The sequence below is a fragment of the Narcine bancroftii genome, chromosome 3 (genome assembly GCF_036971445.1).
Source record: "Narcine bancroftii isolate sNarBan1 chromosome 3, sNarBan1.hap1, whole genome shotgun sequence".
Classification (NCBI taxonomy): domain Eukaryota; kingdom Metazoa; phylum Chordata; class Chondrichthyes; order Torpediniformes; family Narcinidae; genus Narcine; species Narcine bancroftii.
The window spans coordinates 133626732-133654602 of record NC_091471.1 but is presented as its reverse complement, the minus strand read 5'-3'; the positions used below and the strand labels follow the sequence as shown (position 1 = coordinate 133654602).

Below are 27871 nucleotides of genomic sequence, written 5' to 3'. Positions count from 1 at the left end.
CACTCGTGCGCATTAGCCCCATTCAATAGACACAGAGAATGTGGTCTTTTCTTAAAAGTCAAATAATAGATTTTAAATATGTCACTGAAGACTTAGAATAAATTATCTTTACCTTTATACACAATAATGCTTTAAGCAATGGCCCATAAAGAGAGATTTGCGAATCTGGAGCCATTTCTAGTTCCACATGTAGTTTATCAGGTAAGAGCTCAGATGGATCTATCCGCAGTTTTTGTGAAACTGAAGGAGAATGCACTATTCGTTCAGCAGTCTTCTGTGATGATCCTGATGTGTACTGCTGCATTTCAAATACTTTAATAAAAAAATAAGTTTCATTTAATAAAAACGCACATTCCATTGGGGTTGTTATTGAAATTAGTCTTTTATTTGTCAATAGATATTCTCAATGATTCTATCTGATCGTTCAACAACCTAAAGAACAAAAACATCGAAGATGATGCACAACTTGCAACCAAGCTATGAAATTATTTCAGCACAAACTTAATTTTTGCATGAATCGTGGTGGTTTGAAATATAGGCAAATTTTCTTACTTAAATACCATATTATATAGCTTTAAAAATGTACGGAAGGGAAATAAAGAAACATAGGATTATACCAATTGACCTTGCTCCATTATTTAAAATGATCAAAGGAAATTAATATGTGCACAAAAGGTTAGTCCCCTAAATTAATATCCTGTTCCAAATTTCATTTCCTATCCCTTGATCCCTCTAGCCCCAAGATCAACAACTCTTTCTTGAACATTCAACATTAGCAAAATCAAGGATATGATTGTCAACTTCAGGAAGTAATCAGGAGATCACAAACCAATCATCATTGATGGGTCTGCAATGGAGAGGGTCAAGAACTTCAAGTTCCTGGGTATCAACATCTAAGGTTCTGTCCTAGAGCCTCCATGTTGATGCAATCACAAAGGCAGCTCGCCAACGGCGAGTTTGAAGAGATTCAGTCACTAAAGGCTCTCGAAAGGTTCTACAAGTGTACCATGGAGAGCATCCTGTCTGGTTGCATCACTGTCTCATATGAAAGTGTCAATGCTAAGGACAAGAAAAAAACTCCAGAGGGTTGCTAACTCAGCTTGAGACATCATGGGCGCCAGCCTTCACTCCATCAAGGGCATCTACAAGAGCCAGTGCAACTCCTTCCTCAAGGACCCCCACCACCCAGGCCATACCTTTCTCACTTTGCTACCAGCAGGAAAAAGGTACAGGAACCTGCTGCTAAGCACACATTGGCACAAGGACAGCCCTCTGGCATCAGATTTCTGAATGAACAATGAGCCACAGACACTAACTCAACTGTCTTTTTTTTCTTGCACTATTTTATTTATTTTGAAATGAGCTGTGGCAGAATATGTTGCATTTTGAATTGTATGTTTTAAAGGAGATAAATTGTGGCAGGTTTTTAAAAGTAGGCCACATACAAACACTTCAAAAGAGATCTCATTTAAAATACGGAAGCTATGCTCAAGCCAGACAAGCCCGGCTCCAAGTGCCTTTGCAAAAGCTTTGAAGAGTTCCCAAGGGACTTCACTAATGGATTGTTGTTTACAAAAAGACAACAGATGAAAGAACTCTTGGAGTCGCAGGCTGTCTGGAGTGGAACTTGCCGTTCTAAGAAAGTCATGCAATTTTGGATGCAGAGAGAGTCGAACAAGCTTGTTCTCTGGGAGAGAGATCAGTTCTGCAGTTTTACAGTCAGCAGCAGTAGCTGGGACTGGAACAGGACAAACTGAAAAGCTTGTGAAAAACCCCATTTTGAAGACAGGTTGTGAGTGCTTAGTTCAGCATGGTCAAAGCCCTTGTGGTCATACAAGAGGAGAGGACTGGCTGCACAATGTTTCACTTGAAATAAAGGAAACAAAAAGGAACTCTGTGGTAACCTGAAAGAAAAAGGTTATCATCTGGAAAACCCTGATGGGCCAAGTTTCTTCGGCAAGACACTCTCGTGGCTGATTAGAAGGAATCAGTTTGTGTCCACGAACAACAAATATCTCTGAAAACAGACAAGAACCTTCTTGAGTGATAACCATTTACCTTTCAAGCACAAAAGCTTTTTGAAATACATAAATGTTAAATTCTGTGCACAGTATAAGAATTGCCAGCAACCAGTGAACTTGGAGGAGTGAGAAGTGAGATTGGACTGTGAATCAAATAACTTTTAAAAACTTACACACATATTACATGTACATGCGCTTAGAATTAGAAGGAGGTTAAATAAGTTAATAGTAATAAGAGAGTTTGATCCTGTTTACATATTTAAAGATAATTAAAATCAACTTTTGTTTAAGTAACCATTTGTCTTGCTGAATATCTATTGCTGCTGGGTTTTGAGGTCCTCTAAGCTCGTTACAGAGATTTATAGAAATGTTTGCACTGCGGCGCTGCCACATAATAACGAATTTCATGACATGTTCATGAGAATAAATACTGATTCTAATATATTTAATGATTTGGATTTACTGCTTTTTATGATCAAGAATTTCATAGGTTCACCATTCCCTTATCTTTAGACTATGGCCCAAGACATGGACTTTCCAGTCAATCGGATCATTTTTCACGCATCTAATCCATTCAGGCTTGCTTGAATTCTGTAAGTTTCCATGAACACTCCTCCATTCAAAGGGTGTCATGGTTAGTGTAATTCTCACAATACTATTGAAGTGCCAGCAACCCAGGTCCGAATCTGGTGCTCTCTGTACAGAGTCTGTATGTTTTCTCTGTGTCTGTGTGGGTTTCGATCAGGTGCTCCAGCTTCCTCCTATGGATTGGCTGGTTAATTGTTCATAAGGGTGTATTTGAGCAGCGTGGGCTTGCGGGACGATAGGGCCGATTGTCATTCTGTATCTCTAAATTAAAAATAAACTCTAATGAAAATAAGTCTAATTGATCCAACTCTCTATATATTTCTCTTGCCACACAAGAAATCAGTCTGATGAACCTTACCTGAACTCCCTCCACAGCAAAAAAAAACATGCTTTCTCAAAGAGCCCAAAGCTGTACCTAATGTGTTAATGCAGTCTGACCAATTGCAGCAAATCATCCCTGAGGGGTGTGGTAGAACAGAGGGATCTGGGAATGCAGATACATAATTTCCTGAAAGTGGTGTTCATACATGGATAGGGTTGTAAAGAGAGATTTTGGCCTTCATAAATCAAAGTTTGAGTACAAGAGTGGTGATGTTGTATAAGACATGGGTGAGGACAAATTTGGAGTATTGTGTGCAGCTTTGGTCACCTTACTACAGGAAAGGTATCAATAAGATTGAAAGAATGCAAACAAGATTCACTAGGATGTTGTCAGGACTTCAGGAGCTAAGTTACAAGGTTAGGACTTTATTCTCTGAATCATATAAGAATGAGGGGAGATTTGATAGAGGTATACAAGATTATGAGGGGTACAGATAGAGTAAATCCAAGTGGGCTTTTTCCACTGAGGTTAGGTGAGATACAACCAGAGGAAATGGGTCAAACAGCATCAGTGGGACAAAAATAATGGTCAATGTATCATCCCAGAATGCTTCATTGAGGCTCTGTTTAAGATCTCAATCCAGTAAGTTCCTTCAGCAGTTTTTTTGTTTCTGTAAAGTTATTCATCTTTGTTTGTAAAGATGGACAATAGACAATAGACAATAGGAGCTGGAGTAGGCCATTTGGCCCGTCGGGCCAGCACCGCCATTTTAGATCATGGCTGATCATTACCATCAGTACCCCTTTCCAGCCTTATCCCCATAACCCTTAACTCCGTTACCCACAAGAGTCTTATCTAACTCTCTTTTGAACATAGTCAGCGAATCCGCCTCTACCACCCTCTGTGGCAGAGCATTCCACAGATTCACACTTCTCTGGGTAAAAAAATGCTTTCTCATCTCCGTCCTAAAGGGCCTACCCTGTATTCTTAAACTATGCCCTCTACTCCTCGTCTCCCCCATCATTGGGAACAAGTAATCAGACTTCACCTTGTCTATCCCCCTGATGATTTTGTATACCTCAATCATGTCCCCCCTCATCCTTCTAAACTCCAATGGATACAAGTCCAGTTTTTCTAGCCTTGCTGCATATGACATCCCTGCCATCCCTGGAACTAACCTTGTAAATCTGCGCTGCACACCTTCTATAGCTAGTATGTCCTTCCTCAAGTTTGGAGACCAGAACTGGACGCAATACTCCAGGTGGGGTCTCACCAGGACCCTGTATAACTGCAGAAGGGCATCTCTGTTCCTATACTCCAATCCCCTCTTTATGAAAGCCAACATTCCATTTGCCTTTTTCACAGCTTTCTGAACCTGCATGCTAGCCTTCAGTGACCGGTGAACAAGTACACCCAGATCCATTTGCACTTCCCCACTCCCTAGCTTGTCTCCATTTGGAACCAATGTATGCATTTAATTTGACTGTCACTTTTCATTCTCTTTTATAAATTTTCCCATTTTACCAGAAGGAATCAACACTTGTATTCAGTAATAATCTTCTTTTCACAGAAACCATGATCCCTACAAAATATGGATAGGAGTTGGAGGGGTAGATGTGGCTGGTGGTACAATCGGACAGAAGTTCCCTCTCCTCTATTGACAACATTTAACGACATTGCTTAAATAGGGCTCAAAGTATTAGAGAAGATACTTTTCATTCAGCACATAGTATCTTTGATCCACTACTATCAAGGTGGTGATATAGGAGCATCAAAATCAGAACTGCCAGGCTAGGAAATAGCTTCTTCCCACAGACTGTGAGATTGAAAAACAGTATTCTATAACTGAGTTAATCATATCAATATATTTATATATTTGTTTAAAATTAAATCTTCATGAATATATTTGATTTTGATTGTTATGCATTGGTGTGGATACACTTGTACAGCATGGTCCGGTGAAATGTTGTTTCTTGGAGTCATGTGATGCCTAGAGAGGTCCCGTCTAAAAGCCTCAAAAACAAGGAAAATATTATCTATAAAAAGAAATTAAATTTACCCACACTGAAGCAAAATGGGCAGGAAGAGCAAGAAGCAGGTGACAGAAGAATGAGACCAGCTCAAAGCAACAGAAATATAGAGTGAAAATTCACTCAACGCTGGCAACCTATAGGCTCCTGTGCTACCAGTGGGGCCTAGTGCAGAAGGTACGAGGATGAAGCCTGTGACGTCGTGCTCACTCAACTACAATGTTCTGGCAAAGGTGCATTCGCTGGTGACCCAGATTGGAGGTCTGGAACAATGACTGGACGCCAGACTAAAAGAGGTCTTGAAGGGCCTGCTCAACCTGCGAACTTCAATTAGGACTCTGACAAATCATGTCAGAGCCCTAGAAGACAAGATGGAGGATGTTCAGGACAGACAAGAAAGCCTGGAAAATACAGCTAAAATGTGGATCGTTGAATAAAAATAGCTGATAGGTAAGTTGGAATAGCTAGAAAATTACAATCGTCACAATAACATTAGACTACTGGGCCTGAAAGAGGGAGGGAAAGGAAGGACTCTGAATCCCTGAAGTGTTGGGAAGGGAGTGATTCAGAGGCCCCCTAGCTATAGAAAGGGCACATCAGACACTCGGCCCCCGCCCCTCCCTGCCCCCCTCCCTGCCCCAAATCAACGAACAAGACCAGTTCTGATCTGGTTTATTGGTAGCAGGGACCAGGAAAGAGTGCTAAGGGCACCAATGACCTGATCAAGGGAGACAGTAGACCCGGTGGAATTCCAGGGGGTAAGATTGATGTTCTTCCCTGACCCAAGTCCTGCACTGCTAAAACAAAGAATTTGACCAGGTCAAGAAAATACTGAGAGACAAAAAAGTTGAATATGCAATGCTGTACCTGGCCACCCTAAATATAATCATGCTACCTTGAGGGAAGAGGAAACATTTCAAGGAACCACGGGATGCTATGTTATGCACCTGAGAAATACCAGAAAGTATGTAACCCTGCAAAAACAAGGCTGAATCGAACCCCCAGAAGGAGCCATGGATGGAATGCCTGAGAAACTATGGGACAATTATTGACTCACAAAAACAACCAAGGCAATTGAGGATATTGTTGGGCACAGTAGCCAAGGTTTTGACAAAGTTTTACAACAAGTGGAGGGAATAGAGGGATATATATTTACCTTGTATTTTTCTTTAAAAATGTGTAAATGGGGAAAATAATGGGAGCTCGAGGCAGAAGAGGCTGCAGCACGGACCAGGTGAGAGACAATAGACAATAGGATCTGGAGTAGGCCCTTCGGCCCGTCGAGCCAGCACCGCCATTTTACAGATCAAAAGGAGATGCCAAAAGACAAGACGGGAATATTTTGAATGTTTTGCTTGTTAACTTTGACATATTGGGGTTTTTTTTTAAGGTTTACTTTATTTCATCTAGGCTTGTTTATGGAGAGGGGGGATTTGCTTTTCTCATGTTTATCTTTATTCTTCTTTCTCTCTTTGTGGCTGGTGTACATGTCAGCATGAGGAGACCATGAACGACGGAAGAGTGTGTGAGGGCACCATTCAAGACAAACAAACAACAGTGCTGTGAAGGTGAAAAGATATAGAAACACAAATAAGACTATCAAATTTATTTGTAAATGGCTTAAACAGCCCGATAAAAAGGAAAAGGTCCTTGCTCACCTTAAAAAACTGAAAGCAGAAATAACATTTTTGCAGGAAATGCACTTGATGAAAACAGAACATGATAAATTCTAAAAGAACTGGGTGGGGCAGATATTCTCCTCTTCCCTCAGTTCAAAGGCAAGGGGGTAGACATTTTAATACACAAAAGGCCTCCAGTGATGGTGAATGGTGAAGCCGCACACCTGGCTGGGAAATTAGTAATGGTGCACTCCCAACTATATTCAGAACCATGGATGCTACTAAACCTCTATATGCCAAAATTTGATGGTGAGTAATTTATCCAAAATGCTTTTCTAAAGACTGCAGAGGGTAATTGGAGGAGATCTAAACTTCTGCCTGGACCCTATTCTAGATAAGACAACAAAGACAACTCTGGCCTTTTAAGAAAGAATGAAATTTGATAGACATATGGAGACACAGGAATCCGCAGACTAGAACTACTCCCTTTACTCGAAACCCCATGGCTCACACCAGAATTGATTACATTTTGATGTCTGCCTGGTTGAAAGGCAGAGTGCTTGAGTGTGAATATTTAGCAAGGCTAGTATAAAATCCCTCACCGCTGACCTTGCAGACAACAGCATCTGAAAAACAGCCAAATGCATGTAGATGGCATCTTAATGCTATGCTGTTGAGAAACCCAGACTTCTGCACCTTTGTAAGGGGTCAAACTGCTCTGTTTTGTGAAACAAATTACCCCTCAACTAATAATAAATTCTTAATATGGGACACACTGAAGGCCTACCTAAGGGGGTAAATAATTTTGTACACCACAAATATTAAAAACACATAATGAGGTGGATATATTGGAACAGGAGATCACAAAATTGGAAAAAGAATATCAAGATCTGGGATCAAATGAGAAATAATGGGAATTGGAAAACAAGAAATTTAAATATAACACTCTGCAAACATACAGAGTGAAAAACACTCTTGCTATCCAAGCAAATATATTCTGAACTACGCGAAAAAAAAACACAAAATACTGGCCTGGCAATTGAGAGCAGAGGAAACTTTAAGGACGATTAATGTGGTTCAGTCCAGGCACAATTCAAGAGAAATTAATGACACCTTTAAAACTTATTATGAGAAATTGTATAAAACTGAGGTGCCAAGAGACATGAATAAAATTGAGGACTTCTTGGTGTGGATTGAGATGCTGAAATTGTCTCAGGAGAACCAGATGTAATTAGAATGCCCCACTTTCTAATGAGGAAATCAAACAGGCCTTGGGAATATTGCAAACAAACAACTCTCCGGGAGAGGACAGTTTCCCCTGAGTTCTATAAGGAATTCAAAGACCTTTTGATACCATTGTAATGGGAGTAGTGAACCAGGCGGCAGAGACGCAGACCCTCCCGGAATCTTTCTCAACAACCATCATTGTGGTGAAACCTAAAAAACAAGGATCCAATGAAGCCATCCTCAGACAAATCTATCTCACTATTAAATACAGACTACAAAATAATAGCTAAAGCACTGGCCAACAGGCTGGGTTGATACCTTCCCAAGCTGATAGATCCAGACAAAGTGGGCTTCATCCTGAAGAGGCACTCTGCCAACTACTTAAGCAGACTATTTAACATTATACATTTGGCACAAGCAAAGCATGATCCAAGTATAATCATCTTGCTAGATACAGAAAAGGCCTTTGGTCAGCTAAAATGGCCTTTTATCTTTAAAGTTCTGGAAAAATTGTTAGCTGTATTAAAAACATTGTATGACCAATCATGGGCAAAAGTCAGTGCAAACGGACAAACATTATCAACATTCTCCCTCATTAGGTCCACCAGGCAGGTTGTCTCTGTCTCCAGGGCAGTTCGTCTTAGCAATTGAACCTTTGGCAGAGGCTATCAAGAAAGATCCATTAATAAAGGGATTCAAAGTGGGTCAGTGCAAGCACAAGATAAATCTAATGGCAGATGATGTGCTGCTGTACCTAACAGACCCAGCTGGGTCTTTGCCAAAGTTGTTCACCACACAGGAGGACTTTGGTACAATATCAGGCGACAAAGTCAACATAGAAAAACATCAATATCACGCCACTGAATAAATTTGACCACAAATACCAATTTCAGTTGGCAGACAGGAGCTATAAAATACCCAGGAATCAAGATTGATAGTAACCTGGAAAACTTGTACAGACTCAACTATACCGCCCAACCCCCCCATGCTTGAGAAGATTGAGGGTGACTTAATGAGATGGAGGGATCTGCTCATCACCTTAATGGGAAGAGTCAACTGCACAAAGATGAAGGTGATACAGGACTCCAATACCTCTTCCAATCTTTGCCAATTCCATTGCCACAATCTTTTTTAAGGTGCTGAGTGGCAATATAAGGAAATTCATTTGGAATGGGAAAGTACCCAGAATAGCCTTGAAAAAAAAAACTGACTTGGGACGACAGCTTGGGGAGCTTTGGTGGGGGGGGGGGTGTGGTGCTAAGGATGTCTGATTTTAAGAAATACTATCTAGCAACTCAGTTGAGGTTCCTTGTATCCTTCTTTGAGGAAGGGAAACCACCCACTTTGGTGCAAATGGGATTGCGCACAATGGAGGAGAGGATGACGAAGGATTTCATATACAAATGGAACGCCAATAGCAAAAAAAGGATAACCCCATACTGAAACCTGATTAAAATCTGGCACGATTTCAATGAATGTATTGGAAAAAAAATGGAAATATTGCTTAAGGCACCACTGATTCAAACTGAATTGATGCCCATGAACAAAGGCAATAAAATCTTTGAGGGGATCCAACATATTGAGGACTACTACCAAGGGAGACAGCTTATGTCCTTCGAGCAGCTAAAGGGAAAATATGATTGGTCTTATGAGACCTTTCACTGTTTCCTCCAATTAAGATCATTCCTAAGTGACAGATGAGGTTGAAGGGTTACTTCAACTGGGAAACACAGCCAAATTTATATCAAGAATGTACTTGGTGCTCCAAGGTGAAAGACCCAAACAGGGTCTACAAAGCTCAAAGAAAAGATAGGAGTTGGACCTGGGTATTACAATTAACGAGCTGTTGGTCAAACTGGTGTAAAGACAGCGTGAATACGGTTATCAACTCTAGATACAGACTGGTCCAATACAAATTTCTGCACCAGCTCTACCTCACACCACAAAAAATACACAAGGCAAAACCAGAGGTGCCAGAAACATGCTTTAGGTGTGGAGTGGAGCAGGGAACATTCATTCATGCAACTTGGTCCTGCGCAAAGGTAGCCCCATTTTAGCAGGATTTGGCCGACATAGTAACGAAAATAATGAAAGTAACCTTCCCACTGGACCCAATGTTGTATCTATTAGGGAACCTTATGGACATAAGCTACAAATTAACTAAATTCCAAATTCAATTATATTTATATCTTTGCCCATAGCAAAAAAAAATGCATAGCGATGACCTGGAAGTCCAACTCTCATCTTCATATCAGCAAGTGGATTACCAAGGTGCATGGAAAAAATTACATATAACCTTAGGAACCGACCAGCACCTTTGTTAAAATATGGCAGCCATATCTGAAGTGCACAGGAGCACTACTGTAATCACACCCTGACAAAAAGACATAGAAGTTCACTAATAGATGGATCAAGAAAAGTAGCTATACAAGGGGGTGGCTCCACAGCTTCTAAAGATACACATTGGAATTGCCGACGCCACACCCAGCCTCTCTTTTCTTTTCTCCTCTTCTTCTTTCTCTTTTTCTTTCTCTCGTTATCTCAGCTTCTCCTCTCTCTGGGAGTTGGGGGTGGGTAGGAATGGAGGGGGAGAAACATCATATATATATGCAGATTGCTGGAAGATATTGATATGCTCTGTTACAGTCAATGATATGTTCTTCTGGTTTAATAATGGAAAATCAAAAATAATTTTTTTTTAAAGTAATGCTGTTTCATAGCAGAGGATAATTCATCAGACGCAGAGATTCCCACAAAAGACCCTCCAGGTGAGGCATCAGCTTTACATTCATGATGTCCAACCTAATCTACATACTTGGTGCAGCCTTCTCTGCATTGTTAGTCCAAATGCAGGCTCAGTGACTGCTTCAACAAATATCTGTGCAGCAAGGCTGCAAGGCCAACCACGTCAATTCCCCAACCATTGCTACATTGATATGTCTGTCCTCAGCCTCATCCATAGGCAATTGAAAGTAAATTTGAGGATCAGCATATTCCTCATGAACACCTTTAATCATAACAGCATGAACATCAATGTTTTTTCATTTTAGATAACCCTCACATCTAGCTGGTTCCACTGTATCCATCTCTTCTTTGCCTCCTCCTGTTCTTACTTTTCTTTCTAACTTCCAACCTGTCCAATATCCTATCACCTTTTGACCCCTCCCCACATTCTTATCCGTTTTTTGAGAAATATCACCCCCTTTTTATTTTAGTCTCAATAAAGGATTTCAATCTGAACCCATGGATGCTACCAAATCTGCTGAGTTCATCCAGCGGCTCATTGTTTGTTCAAGATTTCAGCATCTACAGATTTTGTGTTTCTCTAACCCTTTAAACAATATTTAACATATGCCTCATACCTTTGAAGATTCCTCCATCTTGAGTCAGAATTCTACTCACTGAACTAATTCACTCACCCAACATTTTAATGGAGAATCCTATCATATTATGATTATTTTTCTCCAAAAGAACTCAGACAACAAAGTTGTTCATTGATGTTTTCTCATTGTAGAGTCCCCAATATCCAGATAGGCTCCTCTTTAAATGGTTTCTTCACATCTTGGTTCAAAGAAACCATCATCCCAGAAATTGTTCTGCTACAGTTATTGCTAATTTGACATGCCCAATTTACGTGTAGATTGAAGTCTCCCATCATTAGAGTTGCACCGTTTATTCGGTTCATTTCTAATTATAGTACAACTCCGATTATCTGAAATGGTCTTTTTCGGATGAACGATATTTTCGGAGAACTGATCTTTTTTTTTTAAAACATCCCAGTAGCAACAGCAAATCACTTGTAACAGTGTTTAAACAACAAAGGAAGGGGTAAGCATGAAATAATGTTTAATTCTTACAAAAAAATGAACAAGATAAATCCAACACCAAAATCTGGAAATTCTACTCAAAGGGTTTCCAAAATTCCAACTGTTTTCAATCTGTGATGTTGTACGGCTCTGAAAAAAAATTCAGATAACTGAGGATGTCCAAAATTTTTCAGAGGCAAAATAACATTATTTTGGCTTTGAAATTTTTCAGATCAATGAGGATTCCTGATTTTTCTGAAATCCTCAATTATCCGAAAAAAATTTCGGAGCTGAACAGATGCAACTTCCAGCTCCAAAAAATAAAATATTTTCCTTTTAACTAGTGACTAAATAAACAATGCAGCTCAAACTTTAATTAAGTATTGACAATTTTTTTGGAAATAGCACAAGGAAAGAACAACTAAATACTTATTCAACATCAAAAGTTTAAATATCAACTGAAAATCTCATTTTTAGTTCAGAATAAAAAATGGAGCTCTATCTTTATTCCCAACTTAAAGTTCATGATTCAACTTCCTAAGCTGTTCATTTTTATCTCCATTAAACTGCCTTCCCTTTGATTACAATAGAAATATGAAACTAAGACAAATCAACCCTGACCTATCCCAGAATATGAATATTTTTGTCCTTGTGCCCTTTATACTTTCTGGTATGAAGGATGCAACTAAATGAATGAATGAATAAACAATTTCTTACAGCTTTGCTTCAGTTGCTCATCCGCTTTTTGAGGGTAGATGGGATGCCAAGTATAGTCAATAGAGAGTAGAATATTTGGTACAGACCAACACTCAATCCAATCAATCCTTTAAAAATAAATCAATATCTGAGTCAAAGAATTGCAACTAAAACCATTCAAACACCAATTTAATGCATTTCCTCCAAAGGTTACATTATTAAAGATATTTTATACTTTTCAAATGGAAAAGTTTTGCTTATTTGGTCTAGCATAGCATACAGTTTATAGAAAGTAAAAAATTTTAAAACTTGCATTGATATGGCTTCTTAAGCATTTATAAAATTCCAATATAGCTCTCAAGTGAGTTGTCACACCAGTAATAAAATACTTAATTCGTCCATCTATTTGGTGGCAGCATGCTTGGAGAACCAGTGCATATTTAAAAGCGATCATGGGATTCTTTCACCAAAGTGAACAGCCCAGATTTGAGTCTCATCTTTTAGCACGATGCAAGTAGAGAAAGAATTTTATTATCTTACCATCTTCCTACCTTTGTATATAATCATCCATCTAAAACATCAATTCTGTTTCTCTCCCCATAAGTTCTGCCTGACCACTAGTATTTCTAATATATTTGATATTCTCATGCACATGATTCATAAATACAGTACAAAATTGAAAAAAGGGTTCTGGCCCAAAATATTGGCAATTCTATTTCTCCCACTAATGCTGCTCAACCCATTGAGTTAATCAAGTTGTTTGTTCTCCCAGATCTCGGCACCTGCAGTCTCCTGTGGTACTCTTAGCAATTTATTGTTGTATTTCAAATTTCCACCTTCTGCAGTTATTTTTTTTTACTTTAAAAACAATTAGTGATGTGGCAACTGAACAAGAAAAAATTCAAACCACATTTAAAATTACAGCAAAACCCCTATTATCTGAAATTCAAGCAACCGGCAAAAACCAGCAAAAAAAATTGCAGAAAATAAATAAGTTAAAAATATGCAAGTTAAAATTAGCACATTTCATCATTAGTTCGTCAATCATGAAACCAGTCTCAAGCTACCAGAAAATTGACTTATCCAGCATCTACCAATCCACATAGGTGATGCATATGTGTTTTACTGTAATTACGAAGAAGCAATGTCACAAATTCAGGCACATTTTGAAAGTATAAGGACAGTGCATAATAATGGATTTTTCGAAGATTGTTAATTAAGTGCAACACCAGAACTTGCTCCATTAAAATGACCAATATACCAATAGTTCATAAACAGAAAACAGTAAGGGAAAAGAGGTCGTGTTTGCCATGTTAGCTTGTACGGCAACTTCACTGCCTCAGCTTCAGCTATTTCCAATCTACCTAATATCAAAGATGAGGGGACTAAATGTTCTTTAGTGACAGTTCAAAGCCAGATAGAATTTAAGCAGTGAGAAGGTACAATCATTCAAAATTGTGAAACTTTAAGCAGTGTAGATGAATGCACACATTTACAAAAATATGCAGTACATCAATGTGCTATAAATCATTACCAATAGAGGCAACCATATCAATTTTTTTTACTCAAAAAAGATAGAAAAGTATTGTGATGCAAATCTAGAAATGTAGGAATGACAGAAATCAAAAATGACTCAGGGCACTAAAATGGGCTTTATAGAAAAACTAGAAGTCAAGAATTACAACTACAAGAAGTGATGAAAGTGTATGATTTTTTTAAAAAATCATTGATCTGAAAAATCATCGACACCAATTCAATCTGCTGATATTTCTGATAACCGACTAAGCAGGACCACGACAGACTTTTATAGTTCTGGAACCACTTGTAGAAATCATTAATAAATTAAATTAGAGAAGGGAAACAAGTGCCCTTATCACAACACCAAGACGACACATGTTAAGATCAATGGATGGAGAAAATTATGTATCAAAGAATGCAGAGTGCATGGTGGCACAGTTGTTGTAGCAGTTAGCACAATGCCTTTACAGCGCCAGCAACTGGGACCAGGGTTAGAATCCTGCGATGTCTGTAAGGAGTTTGTACATTCTCCTCGTATCTGTGAGGGTTTTCCCCGGGGACTCGTTTCCTCCCACTGTTCGAAACTTACTGGGTGTAAATTGTGTGGCGCTTGCTTGTGAGCCGAAATGGCCTGTTACCGTGATGTATATCAAATTTAAATTTATAATTTATGATACCAAACATGGGAGAATAGATTGAATTTGGGTGTGGTTCGGCAGGAGGAAGTATCCACAACCAACATGCCCATCCTGATTCCACAAATGGACCAAGTATCCACATGGAGCCAGGGAATCTGACAAGCACAGACGGCATCTTTTTAATGGTGTGATATCACATCTGAAGTAATTACACACACAATAGTTGTCCATTTGAAGCATATCTCAGGTGTTGTTTCATTTTGCATTTTTCTTTGTCTGAGATTACCAATTTTTTTTATACACTGGAAAAGGAAAACAATTTTTAAATTTTAATTTAGACATACAGCACTGTAACTGCTGTTCCCTCTAAGCTGCGAAAAAGTTTTGTAAACAGCATACAAAGGAAATTAATATGTACACCAAAGGTTAGTCCCCTAAAATAACATAGTAATTAATAATTATACTTATTGAAAATAATCTCTTAGCTAACTGTTTCTTTTAACTGGTTAGTCAGTTAAAAAACCAGTTAATCATACTTGTATTATATTAAAACATGCCAATAGCTTTATTAGCCATAGGAGATAGGTTGTGCCGAAATGATCTTGAAACAATTTCAAATTCACATTTGAACAAGCATTCAATGCACACATACTTTTGTCACAGGAAAAAAATTTGCACAACATTTTTCCCCACAGTGACAACTAAAAATTAGAGGGAACATTGAATGTGACAGGCCCTTCTTCCGACTCACGATCGCATGACGCCCAAATACCCAAATTAACTTACATCGCCCGTACGTTTTGAAAGGTGGGAGGAAACCAGATTACCTGGAGGAAATCTAGGCAGAGACAGGGAGAATGTACAAACTCCTTACAGACAGCAATGGATTCGAACCCGGGTCGCTGGCACTGCAATAGTATTATGCTAACCGATACGCTAAGCATAAAATCCAAGCTTAAAAGAAAAAATGCTGATATTAGGTCAGGTCACATTTGTGGAGTCTGAAATAAAGTCACTATTTGGATGATTCATCACCAAAACTGCTTTCTGCAGCAATGCATTTGTAGTTGTTTAATTTTCAGTTGTGTTCTGAAGAAGTGGACAAAATGTCAAGATCCCAACAGTTATAAAAAAAAGTTTATTAAGGGTGATTTCAATTTTGTAAATATAAGCTTGTGCCTAGTGAAATAATTATGGAAATAATGTGGATACTTACTCTGGTTGGGTAACATTGCGCCATTTCAGCTTTCTTGCTTTTTGACTAGTTTGAGTCTCAGTTGAAGCAGATGCTTGAGAAGTGACTTTACTGGGCTGAGAATCATTTGCTAATGTAACAGTAGCATACCTACTTGGGTGGCAGTCAGGAAGAAATAAACGCAAATCTATATTTTCTGCCTGCAAATGTAAAAACATAAAATGTATATTCCTACTTGTTATTTTAAAACATGTTTTTAAAAAATAAATCTTTAAAAGTGTTCTAATACTTAAAAACAACTTAACACAGCAAATTATTTTCAAATGTACAATCAATTAGTAAACAAATCAAACACCTGATAAACTCTCTTAAACTAAAGCAAGTGGATTAATTCACTCAGATGAATGCCATCTAAAACCAAATGATTAAGATAGAAATTTGTCAAGACTGGGGAAAAAAAATCCCTGTTTTTTTCAGTACTCATACAGGATTTTTAATACCTTTAAACTAATAACACCACCAGCCAGGTGTTTAGTCCTGCATCTAATGCAAGACCACAGCTCTGTCAGGCAAGATTATACACTCAAATTGTTGAATAACCTAAAAGTTCTCTAGCCTGATTTGGAAAAGAGTTTAAACTAAATTTTCAGGAGGATGGGAACAAAAATGTAGTAACAGATCGCAGCAGAGATTAAAAGGAATACAAAACTGAGCTTAGAATGCAAACACACAAATTAATGATATACATAGATTCCTCGATACCTTAAAATCCATCAACTTCCAAGACACCCAAGCACCATGAGAGTCATGAATGGCGATGAACTTATCAAGGACAAAGGAAACCAATAGCAACTGTAAAGAATATAAGGTCTTCATCAACCATGACTTTGAACATGATGTGCTGTTTGATTGCATTGCACAACACCATTTTCAGTCCACTTTTTCTACCTTTGAAAAGTCCACATTATAAATGAAAAGGAATGGCTCAAATGCAGATGGTATTTCCACTGAAGTTCTAAAACTCAGCAATGAAGAGTTTCAGTTGCAGACCCATAAATTCACTGCCCACTTTAAGAAAGGCGGACATAACAGGGGACCTCAGAGATGTTATAATTGTGACAGTCTTCAAGAATAGACATTGTAGATTGTCTACCATTAGCCTCTTTACCTGGCCTTTCAACATTGTCAAACCATTGATTCCATCAACCAGATAGGACTGAGAGCACTCTTGAAAATTCAGATGCCCATAAACATTGGTCTCTATCATACATTTGCTTCAAAACATAATGCAAACCATGATTCCAAACAACTGGTTTATAACAAAAGATGCTACAATCTGAATCAATAACAACTGCCCATAAGTTACATTAAGCAGGAAACCAATCATGTACATACCTAAAATTTTGAAGATATCAAATCACACAAGACATGAAGGTAGCACAAAATGGTTAAAAAAAAAATATGCACTTACTCAGCAGTCATCCCATCACTTTTTTAAAGATTCAAAAATATTTTACAACATCTATGAACTGTTTTTAGCAAAAAGGTATTAATTAAATAAAACATTTTAGTCCCTTGCCATTCAGGTGATGTTAGGAAGACTTTAATTCAAGCCAATCCTACACCCATTTTCCTTTTTGATATCATTGGAGTTAACACTCTCTGCTTCCATAACAGTCACTCTCCACTGTTCTTTCTTTGGCTTGGCTTCGCGGACGAAGATTAATGGAGGAGTAATGTCCACGTCACTGCAGGCTCGTTTGTGGCTGACAAGTCCGATGCGGGACAGGCAGATACGGTTGCAGCGGTTGCAAGGGAAAATTGGTTGGTTGGGGTTGGGTTTTTCCTCCTTTGTCTTTTGTCAGTGAGGTGGGCTCTGCGGTCTTCTTCAAAGGATGTTGCTGCCCGCCGAACTGTGAGGCGCCAAGATGCACGGTTTGAGGCGAGGTGGCCAGTGGAGAGCTCGCCATATAACACGATCTTGGGAAGGCGATGGTCCTCCACTGTTCTTTGGCTTGGCTTCGCGGACGAAGATTTATGGAGGGGGTAAAAAGTCCACGTCAGCTGCAGGCTCGTTTGTGGCTGACCAGTCCGATGCGGGACAGGCAGACACGATTGCAGCGGTTGCAAGGGAAAATTGGTTGGTTGGGGTTGGGTGTTGGGTTTTTCCTCCTTTGCCTTTTGTCAGGCACCCCACCTCCTCCACTGTAGGTTATCAGGAACCAACAGAATTTAGTGGTTCCTTCATAAGGAGTATATTGAAGAAAAGAACTAGGAATACTGACACTAACTTCCAAAACCATGTAATCTTCCAGAAATACTGAGGCTGCTGACAACTGCTTGGGTGTTGACACTTACATCTGTTAATCCAGACCTTTTCTTGCTGATTACAAGTGGAAAAGATGTGACACATACCTTCAAACAAAATTTTGTGTTGCAAGTTTCAGGAACAAAGTCATTGAAAGGCAATGAGAATTCAATATTCAGTGTTTCTCCGCATGCTGCTAAGTAAACTGCAACAAAAGAATATATCAATTAAATTCATCAAACAATAAAAATAATATATTGCAAACAGGTTATAAGCTTTCTACAAACCTTTACAAATACAAATACAGCCATCGGTGTAAAAGAAGCACAGCAGTGCACATAGTACAAATCTTTCAGGAGTGCCAAAGTTGGGTGTAATCATGGAAGAGATGTTGTTATTCATCTTTCCTGATTGTAGTCTGTTAAATAGAAAGTCAAGGATCCAGTTGGAGAGCAGGGCCTAGATTCTGAAGTTTGGGAATAAGTTTTCTCGAGATTATGGTACTGAATGCAAAGTTATACTCCATTAACAGTAGCCTAACAGAAGTGTCCTTGATATCAAGGTGATCTTGGGTTGAGTGGAGAGTTAGGGAGATGGTATATGCTGTAGATCTATTTGGCTGGTTATGCAAATTGAAGTTGGTCAAGGCTGGTGGGGAGGCTAGAGTTGAAAGGGCCATGACCAACCTGTCAAAGCACTTCATGTTGGTGGTAGACATTTAGGCCTGTTATTATACATTTCTTCAGTCTTGGTATGATGGTAGCTTTCTTGAAGCAAGTAGGGATTTTAGACTGTTGTATGGAGAGATTAAAGGTGTTTGTAAATACATCTGCCAGCTGATCTGCACAGACTTTCGGTCATTTTCTGCACGTTCTCCCATTGGAAGGCCACCTGTGGGTGAGACATCATTTGTAGATGTTTATGCCACTTCCCCATTAACTCAGTTTGAAGAGAACACAGAACATGTTTAATTCAATGGGGTGAGGTTCCATTGCATTCTGTGCTGCTGGGCTTTTTGTATTCCGTAATTGTATACATGATCTGCCATGGTTGCGGTGAGTGTGGTGTTCTCTTGATTCAGCTGTCTGAGTGACTTTTGCCTTCTTTTTTAATGACAAGCTCAATATCCATCATCAATCAAGGTTTTTGGTCCTCAAGTTACAGACCTAAATAGAAGGAATTTTAATTTTGATGGGATCAAACAGGAACTTGCAAAATTCATTGGGAGAGGCTTGTAAAGGTTAAAAACCTTGTGTTTTTGATCTTAGTTAATTTTTTGCCTATCACTTTAAGAAGGACTAATGTTTGTAGTGTTAACATAGTGACTATATGTAATATGTCGTTATATCAAATGTTGGTTAGGCCATATTTACGAGTATTGCATGCAGTTCTGATCAAAATATCACTGGAAGGACATGATTAAGATTGAGGGAATGCAGAAAGGATTCACAAGGATGTTGCCTGGATTGGAAGGCTTGGATTCAGAGAAAATGGACACACTGGGTCAGTTTTCCCTGGAGTGAAGGAAGTGGAATAGATATAGAAATATGACAGAGGTATATAAAATTATAAGGGAAAGATAAAGAGGCAAGCCATTGTGTTTCCCATGATATGGAGGTCTAAAGTTTCAGGGCATAGATTCAAGGTCTAAGGCTGGAGATTTAAAGAGATCTCTGGAGTAAATATTTTACACAAAGAGTAAGTGGTATCTCTTAAAAGCCACTAGAGGTGGCAGAGCCAGGAACAGTCACATTATTTAAGAAGAATCTGGATAGGTATATGAATGAGGCATTATAGAATTAATGGAGGCAAGTGAGATGAATACAAACTGTTATGATGGTTAACATAGAAGCAGCCAAAAGGCCTGTTTCTATGCCATACAACTCTGATTCTCTGACTCCAAATCTAATCTAAATCAAAATAAAGAACATGAGTAACCAAAGCAAATTGGTTACTAAAAGCAAGACATTAAAACTGTGGTGCTACCACTATGTATATATATTTAGATGTATGTATGTGCTGTATGGGCTGGCCCACCCCCTAAACCTGTGACTCCTCCCTCCCAGATATCCCCACAAGACACCACTCAGGAACCAACAGCTGTCCCACAGCAAACCCTGCAACGGTCACAGCAACACACATCATTGGATAGGTTGAATCTGTATGGGACTTTGAAGCTGCATTGAACACTAATCCACACCACTCCTCTGGACTTTGTTTTAAAAAGGAGTGGTGAACGTGGTGCTACCACTATATATATATATATATATATAGAAGCCATGAAAGACCTCAACAATGAAGATGCTGTTTACATCCGGTACCGCAGGGATGGCAGTCTCTTCAATCTGCTGAGGTGCCTCCAAGCTCACACCAAGACACAAGAGCAACTTGTCCGTGATGTATATTTATATACACACACACACACACACACACACACACACCTCCTGTATGGGCTGGCCCAGCCCCAGAACCTGTGATTCCTCCCTCCCAGATATCCCCATAAAAACTGTTATGCCCAAACCCCTCCCTAAGTACCTGCCTTGGAACTGGGCCAACAACATGCAAGCTGTGCTGGCACTTTAAGGTGATTAAAGCCTATTAATCATGATCCTGTCTGATTGTGGTTGATTGGTAGTACAAAAACTATGGTGTGACAGGGCCATTAAGGGTTAGAATGTCTCTGGTTTACAAGATTTGGTATGCAGGGGCCATAGATTTTCTATCTTTTGCCATTTCAAACATTGTCCATGCCTCATTTACATTGGTCTCAAACTATGACATTAAAACTTCAACCTAAAAGTACGCTGGGAGTTGCAGAAGAATAATCAAGAACCCACAGCAGATATCAATAAATCCCCATTAAGTAAACCTCAGCCTTCCTCAACTATTCAAATACATCACTTAACTACCCAAATTGGAAACTACCAAATTCATTCTCTGAGGTGTAACGAAAAACCTTAAATTTATTAAATTACAGCATCTCTTCCTGGAAGAATAAAGATCATGGTCCAACTGTAGCAATACTTGATTCTCACAATGAAGGACAGTTCATAATTTGGTGGAAGCCAATGGAAAATGATAAAGGCATAGAAATTAATGAAGCAAAAATCAATCTGCTGGTGGAACTCAGAAAGTCAAGCTGCAGCAGTGGGAAAAAAATGCACTATGACATTTTGGGTCAAAATCTTTAATTGAGGGAGATAGGGGAAAGGGGAGATACCCAGTATTCGGATGGGAAGGATAACATAGGGATAAGTAGGGGATTGATGAACTGGGAAGGGTGAAAAACTGACAGATGCAAAAGATGGAGATAGAGTTGGGAGATATAGGCAGGTGATCAATAAGAGACAAAGAGTTAACTAAAATTGGAAAATGCATTGCTCATACCATTTGGCTGTAGATTGCCCAGGCAGATTTGAGATATTCTTCCAGTTTGCATTCAACCTCACCCTCAATGGTGGAAGCAAAGATGGATAGGTTCATGGGGGAATGGGAAGGGGAGTTGAAATAGGTTGCAAACAGGAGCACTGCTGAATGATCTCAGAGTCCACAATTGGCTTCACCATATCGGAGGCCACATCAGGAGCAACAAGTGCAGTAGATGAGGTTTGAGGAGGCGCTCTTGAACTTTTGTCTCACCTAGAACGACTATTTTTGGAGGAAGTGCAAGAGCAAGTATTGCAGCTCTAAAACTTGCAGAGAAAAGTACCAAGGGTCAGTTAGCACAGGGTGTGGAGGTAAGATGCAAAAGCTGCTGGATATGAAGGTTAGTAGGTGTAAAGGTGAGGTCTTGGAGATTTTTATCTCCATTTGATTTGGGAGGAAGGTGACAGGAGGTGTTGTTCCTCTAGGTTGGGTCTCACTCTGCCAATACAGAAGGCCCAGTACAGACAGATGGGTGTGGGAATGAGCAGGGGAGTCAGCATGCAACTGGGAGCTCAGGATGGCCACTCCAGACAGAACAATCCCCAAGTAGAGGAGGTTACATCAAGAGCACCAAATGCAATTCATTGTAAAGTGGTCAGCATCTCACTGAAAATCAGTATCTCACTGAAAATCACAACCTCAAAAGCAGGAAGCTGAACTAACCTAATTTGAGATGTTCAGTCCTTACCTGAGCTATCAAGGGAAATCAGATCTTATGCCTGATTGGGTACTTCATTGGCTCACCACCAATTTTTAAAATTTTTTTAACATACAGCACAGTAACAGGCCATTTCAGTCCACAACTCTGTGCCACCCAATTTGTACCCCATTAACCTACACCTGAACAGTGGGAGGAAACTGGAGCCCCCAGAGAAAACCCACGCAGACACAGGGAGAATGTACAAACCTTTACAGACAGCACAGGATTCTAACCCCTGGCTGGACTCAATCGCTAGCACTGTAAAGACGATGCATTAACTGCGACACCAACCATGCCACCCAGTAGAAACGATTCTTCACAATTGATGAAGTGGACATGAAAAATGACAAAGTTACCAGTAGTGGTAATGGATGAAATGGGACTTTCAATGTGAAAACAAAGATTATGGATGCCAGAACCTTAAGTGAACAAACAAAATGGGAGACTCAGTGGGTCATACAGCATCCATTAATAAAATTGGTCACTCAACAATTCAGGTCTCTAAAATGGCATGAACTCATTGATGGAAAACATAAGGAATAGGAGGGTGGGGTGGGGGGGGGGGGGGATGGACCATGGAAACACAATTTAATTCCTTACCAAATCCTGGAACTCGGAGTGCGAGAACCTAGGATTAACAATCAGGAGGAAGAACTGGATTTGGGACTCAAGTAACAAAGGAATTAGAAACTTGAGACTGATCACCTTAAGTTCAAGTTTACTGTCACATGTACCAAGCAGCAGTGAGAAAGTTTGTTTTGCAAGCAGTACAGCTAGACATCTCATGTATAACACATCATGTAAAACACAACAAAGAAGTGGAAAGTTACAGAGTGCAAAGACAACATAATTTTACTATTGTGAGATTCATTCAGGAGTCTGATAGTGGCAGGAAATAAACTCTCCTTGAATGAATCTGGTGACTTATGGTCTCACATTTGTGAATTTTCTGATTTGGTTGGGAAGGGGGTAAAAAGACTGTAGTCAGGTGCAATGATTTTTTTAATATGATGACAGCTTTTCCAAGAAAGCCAAAATATTAGATGGAGTTAATGGAGGGGGGGGGGGGTGGGGGGGAGCCGCAGCTGTATGATGAAATGATCCATGGTCACAACCCTCTGCTGTTGCTTGTGGTTTGGGGCGGAGCAGTTCCTGTACCACAGAGCAATGGGGCTTGGCAAGATACTTCCAATCATGCATCAAGAGAAATTGTAAGGGACGCAGCTGGCATGCCAAATTTCCTTGTGCTCCTGAGTAAATAGAGGTGCTGGTATACTGCCTCAACCATCAAGTTGACATGGGTGAACCAGGACAAGTAAATGACAATTTCCATCTCAGCACCTTGTGTCCTATGTAAATTGTAAGTGCTTCTACTTTGTCTTTGCAAATGTGTTTGAATAAAGCTAAGTTTATCTTTCACAAGTTGTCAGTAGTGTGTCTAATAATGTAATTGTGTATTAGGCACAACAGATGTTATTACTTACGGTTTCTAATACAGTCAAGGACACTGCCTCCAGAAGAGATAACTAAAAAATAAGATTACCTTGATGCATTTTTCTCAAAGGAATCCCACACAATATTTTCATATCCTTACATAGAAAAGAAGAAAATCTGCTACATTTGTTGATATCTTCTATGAGCATAACATGACATGGGGCACAAGCAGTTTCTGAAATTCTCCAAAATCATTTGTTGTGAAAACCTGCAATTCATTTTATGATCAACAAATGACAGATTTTCAGACACCTTGGAAATTAAATCAGCTACCACATGCAACTAACAATGGACTCCCACAGGGATCAGTCCTGGCGTTGGCTCTGAGGACAAGGACTCTACTTTTTCCAGATGTTAATGAATTGGCTTTGATTAGACAAGCTTAAGAATGTCAGGATAAGAAAATACACACAGAGGATCTATGTAGAAACACAAAAACTGCAAATTCTGGAATCTTGAGAAAACAACAAAATCTGTAAACACTCAGCAGGTCAGGCAGAATTGGTCATGGGTAGATTTGCACAGTCAATGACAGTTGACACCCTCCAGCCTCTGCATTCAGAATATTAGCTTCTGACACTTCCACCATCCATATCTTGCTCTCCCCTCCTCACCCTTGTACGGTCTACTCTTCCCTCCCCATACATTTCTTCCATCTCCTTAGACACTTCATTCTGCAATTGTAGAAAGTGCAAATCTTCTCCAATCTCTCTCTCCTTAATTCCACCCAGGCCCACAAATGCACCTTCCAGATGAAACAGAGCTTTAAGTGCACATCAGCCAACTTAATCTACTGCATTTGGTGTACAGATAGTCCCCAACTTACGACCTATGCAGCATACACCCATCTGCACATACGAGCAAATTATTTTTATATATAAAATAATAAAATTGGACAAACTATAACAGAGATACAGGACACATAAGAGCCAAAATGTGTGTAATTACTTTGTTAGTCCGTGTTCCGGGGTTCCGGGGCTGGGCATGGCCATCTTGATTACTGTGCGCATGCATGATCTTCAGTTGGCGCATGCACGGAGTACAGCTGGCGCAAGCACAAGAATTAAGGGTGCTATTTCCATATCGTCAAGGCACTTAACTCCCAGTAACCAACTATTCCAATTCCCACACACAAACCCAAGGAACAAAACATCATACTTCTCCCGGACAGTTTTAAAGCCAGAAGCATGAACATAGATTTTTCTCTTTTATGGTAGTCCCCATCTCAATCTGGTTCCATTGTTTACATCTCTTCTTTACCTATCTACTTTTCTAACTATCCCCCTTCTCAGTGATCTCTCCCTTTACCTTTCTGTCCACTGAATACATATTCTAATACACATTAGCCCTTCTCCAGCTTCTTTTCTTTCCCCCATGAAATATCCAGTGTCACTCTTTCCTATTTTACTCTCGATAAAAAGTCCCAATCCATGGATTCTGTCTGACCTGCTGAGTTCCTCCACCTATGCATTGTTTGCTATGGATGATAATATATTATAGAAACGTACATCAAAATGAATATGATGGAGGAAAAAAATCCTCAAAATTTCCATTCACCTTTTGAAATGAAATATTAATAAAAGTTATATTTAGAATTATTCCAATCCCCATTTGGCTCCCCAACATCAGTATTAATAACAGTTTTATAGCATCATTATCATTTCTGCTCATGTGAATCACTTAGAAAAGGAATCAGTGCTTTGTCTGGTATTTTGAAGAGAAGACTAATGGATGTTAGAATATTAAAAATAGTGTGGCATACATCAATTTGTTGCTAAACATGTTGCTTCTTGCAAAGGAAAGAAGATGAGATCCCTTCATAATTCTAACATAACCACTCACAAAATTGCACTTAATTAAGACCGGATTCAAGTTAAGATATAGAGGACAGGGGTGTGGCCACGCGAATGACTTAGAAGTGTTTTGGTTGAGCTCTCAGTGAAGAGTATTAAATAGATGGTCAAAATTTGAAAATTAAGATTCTCTTTGTCAAAAATGGATAAAACTAGCATGAAGAAGCCAAGGCATCCAAGATTGAAGAAGCTCCTATTCAACCAGGAACCTCAGGTGAAAGTCCAAAAGGGAGTGGTACAAAAGTGGCGATATGACCGGCCAAACCAAGTAAAACTGAGGAGTTGGTCAAGAATTGAGCATCATCCTGGAAAAAATTGAGAATTTGAGTAACCAATTCATGTGTTGAATCGGTGATGAGAGATGTGATGGAGAAAATTACCAAACTAAAAGAGATTGTTAAAGACCTGATGGAGAGAATGGGTCAAGCAGAGTTTAAATTGACAAAAACACATGAAAAACTCAAGGCTTTCGAAAAAAAAGCCAAAGAATCTGAGTCAGATAAACAAGGAATGCTTGACAAAATTGATCAAATGAAGAACTTTAGTCGATGGAATAATGTCCAAATTATTGGACTAAAGGAAGGAATCAAGGGAAGAGACCAGGTGAATTTTATTCAAAATGGATCCCACAAGTGTTGTAAGAAGATAAATTTGGAGAAAAGCTGCATATCAAAAGAGTTCAGCAAATACTTGGTCCCAGAAATCTAGAGATCAGGGACCAAGGCCAATTCTGGTGAGACCTACTGAGAAAGGGAAATAATTCTGGGAGCAGCATATGATTAAGCAGAATAATAGTCCGTCTGATGTTGATCATGAAAAGGTACTATTTTTTTAAGACTTTAGCCCAACCTTGATGAAACAAAGAAAAGAATTTGAAGATGTGAAAAGACAACTAAATACTAAAAACTTGAAATAGTTAATGAAATGAATCCGCGACTTTGAGGGTCAAAGTAGCAGAAGGGAACCAGCGATTTTTCAAAACTAAGAACGAGGTGGAAGACGTTTTGCAAAGTTCATAAAAAAGATCAAGGTTGTCAAGTAGTGGAACTAAGTAAAAGTAGTAAAAGTTGTATTTTTTTTTATTTTTACTAAACCAACTTGTATTTATTGTTTAAAAGTAAAGTGTGCAGAAATGCTCACGGAAAGCTCCGTAAAAGGGAAAAAAAAGGGTGAGAGTGGTGCCTGGAAAGGAGTAGCAAAAAAAGATGGCACAAAAGGGAGGGGTTCTTCTTCCTTGAGAGATTCCATGGGCTTTTGGGGCTCTATATTTATGTTACCATCAGGGTAGGAACATTGTGTGCTTTTCTTAAAGGGGAAAGATCACTATTATTTAAAGAGCCAAAGAGATTTTACTATTAAAAAAATATTGTTTTTAAGAATATTTATTAGTTTTACTGTTACTAGAATTAACGAGAAAACAAAGAGAAAACAGGTCTTGACGTACCTAAAAAAATTAAAGGCAGATATACTCTTTTTACAAGAAACACATCTTATCAAATTGGAACATTCAAAATTAAAAAGAGGATAGGTAGACCAAGTAATACCATCTTCATTTGGATCAAAAGCATGAGGTGTAGCGATTTAATTAATAAGAATATACCAATAAAAATAGAAGAAACATGAACCCATCAAGCTGGAAGATTCGTAATGGCACACTGTAAAATGTATGCCGAATCATGGATATTATGAACATTTATGCCCAAAATTAAGATGAAGTCTTTATGAAGAATTTTTTTTTTTAAACCATGGGGGGAGGGGAAGACAAAATATATTGACTGCAGGAGATTTCAATTTTTGTTTAGATCCAATAGTGGACAAATCAGCAAGAACAGTAACAAGGGCGAAAACTGCAAAAATAACATTGTTTTTATGAGGAATTTAAATTTAATTGATATTTGGAGGCGGGTCAACCCCTTAGAAAGAGACTACTCATTCTATTCAGGGGTTCTTGATTCACATAAAAGGAGTGACTTATTTTAATGTTTGACCAGCAACAAAGTAGAGTGGTAAAAGCAGAGTATTTGGCAAGACTTTTATCAGACCACTCTCTGGTAACATTAACGATTACAATAATGGAAAAGCAAGAAAGTATTGTATACAAGATGTTTTAATGCTACATTATTAAAGAGAAAGGATTTTCGTGAAAATTTATAAATTGGATAAAAACTATTTATCATAAGCCACAAGCTAAAATTATAACTAATAATCAAAGGTCATCTATTTTTCCCTTGAGTAGATCGAGTAGACAGGGTTCCCTCTATCTCCAGCATCATTCATACTAGTTATTGACCCTCTGGCAGAAACTACAAGAGATCTGGATATTAAGAGCTTCAAGGTTGGCGGGAAGAACATAAAATTAGTTTATTTGCTGAAGATGTGCTCGTATACATGTCTGACTCAGTTGAATCATTGATAAGATTACAAATATTA

At 38.9% G+C, this 27871-nt stretch overlaps 1 protein-coding gene across 6 annotated transcripts in view; it reads right to left on the bottom strand.

The window, feature by feature from the left end:
* Positions 1-27871, bottom strand: part of kiaa1109 (KIAA1109 ortholog) — a 479529-nt gene that overhangs the window by 315923 nt on the left and 135735 nt on the right. For all 6 annotated transcript variants that reach the window (XM_069925175.1, XM_069925178.1, XM_069925177.1 and 3 more), the window contains 4 exons: positions 18076-18173; positions 15682-15860; positions 12331-12437; positions 113-312 (listed from right to left, as the gene is read on the bottom strand). In XM_069925175.1, the coding sequence (XP_069781276.1) occupies positions 113-312; positions 12331-12437; positions 15682-15860; positions 18076-18173 (584 nt within the window). The remainder of the gene's footprint in view (positions 1-112; positions 313-12330; positions 12438-15681; positions 15861-18075; positions 18174-27871) is intronic.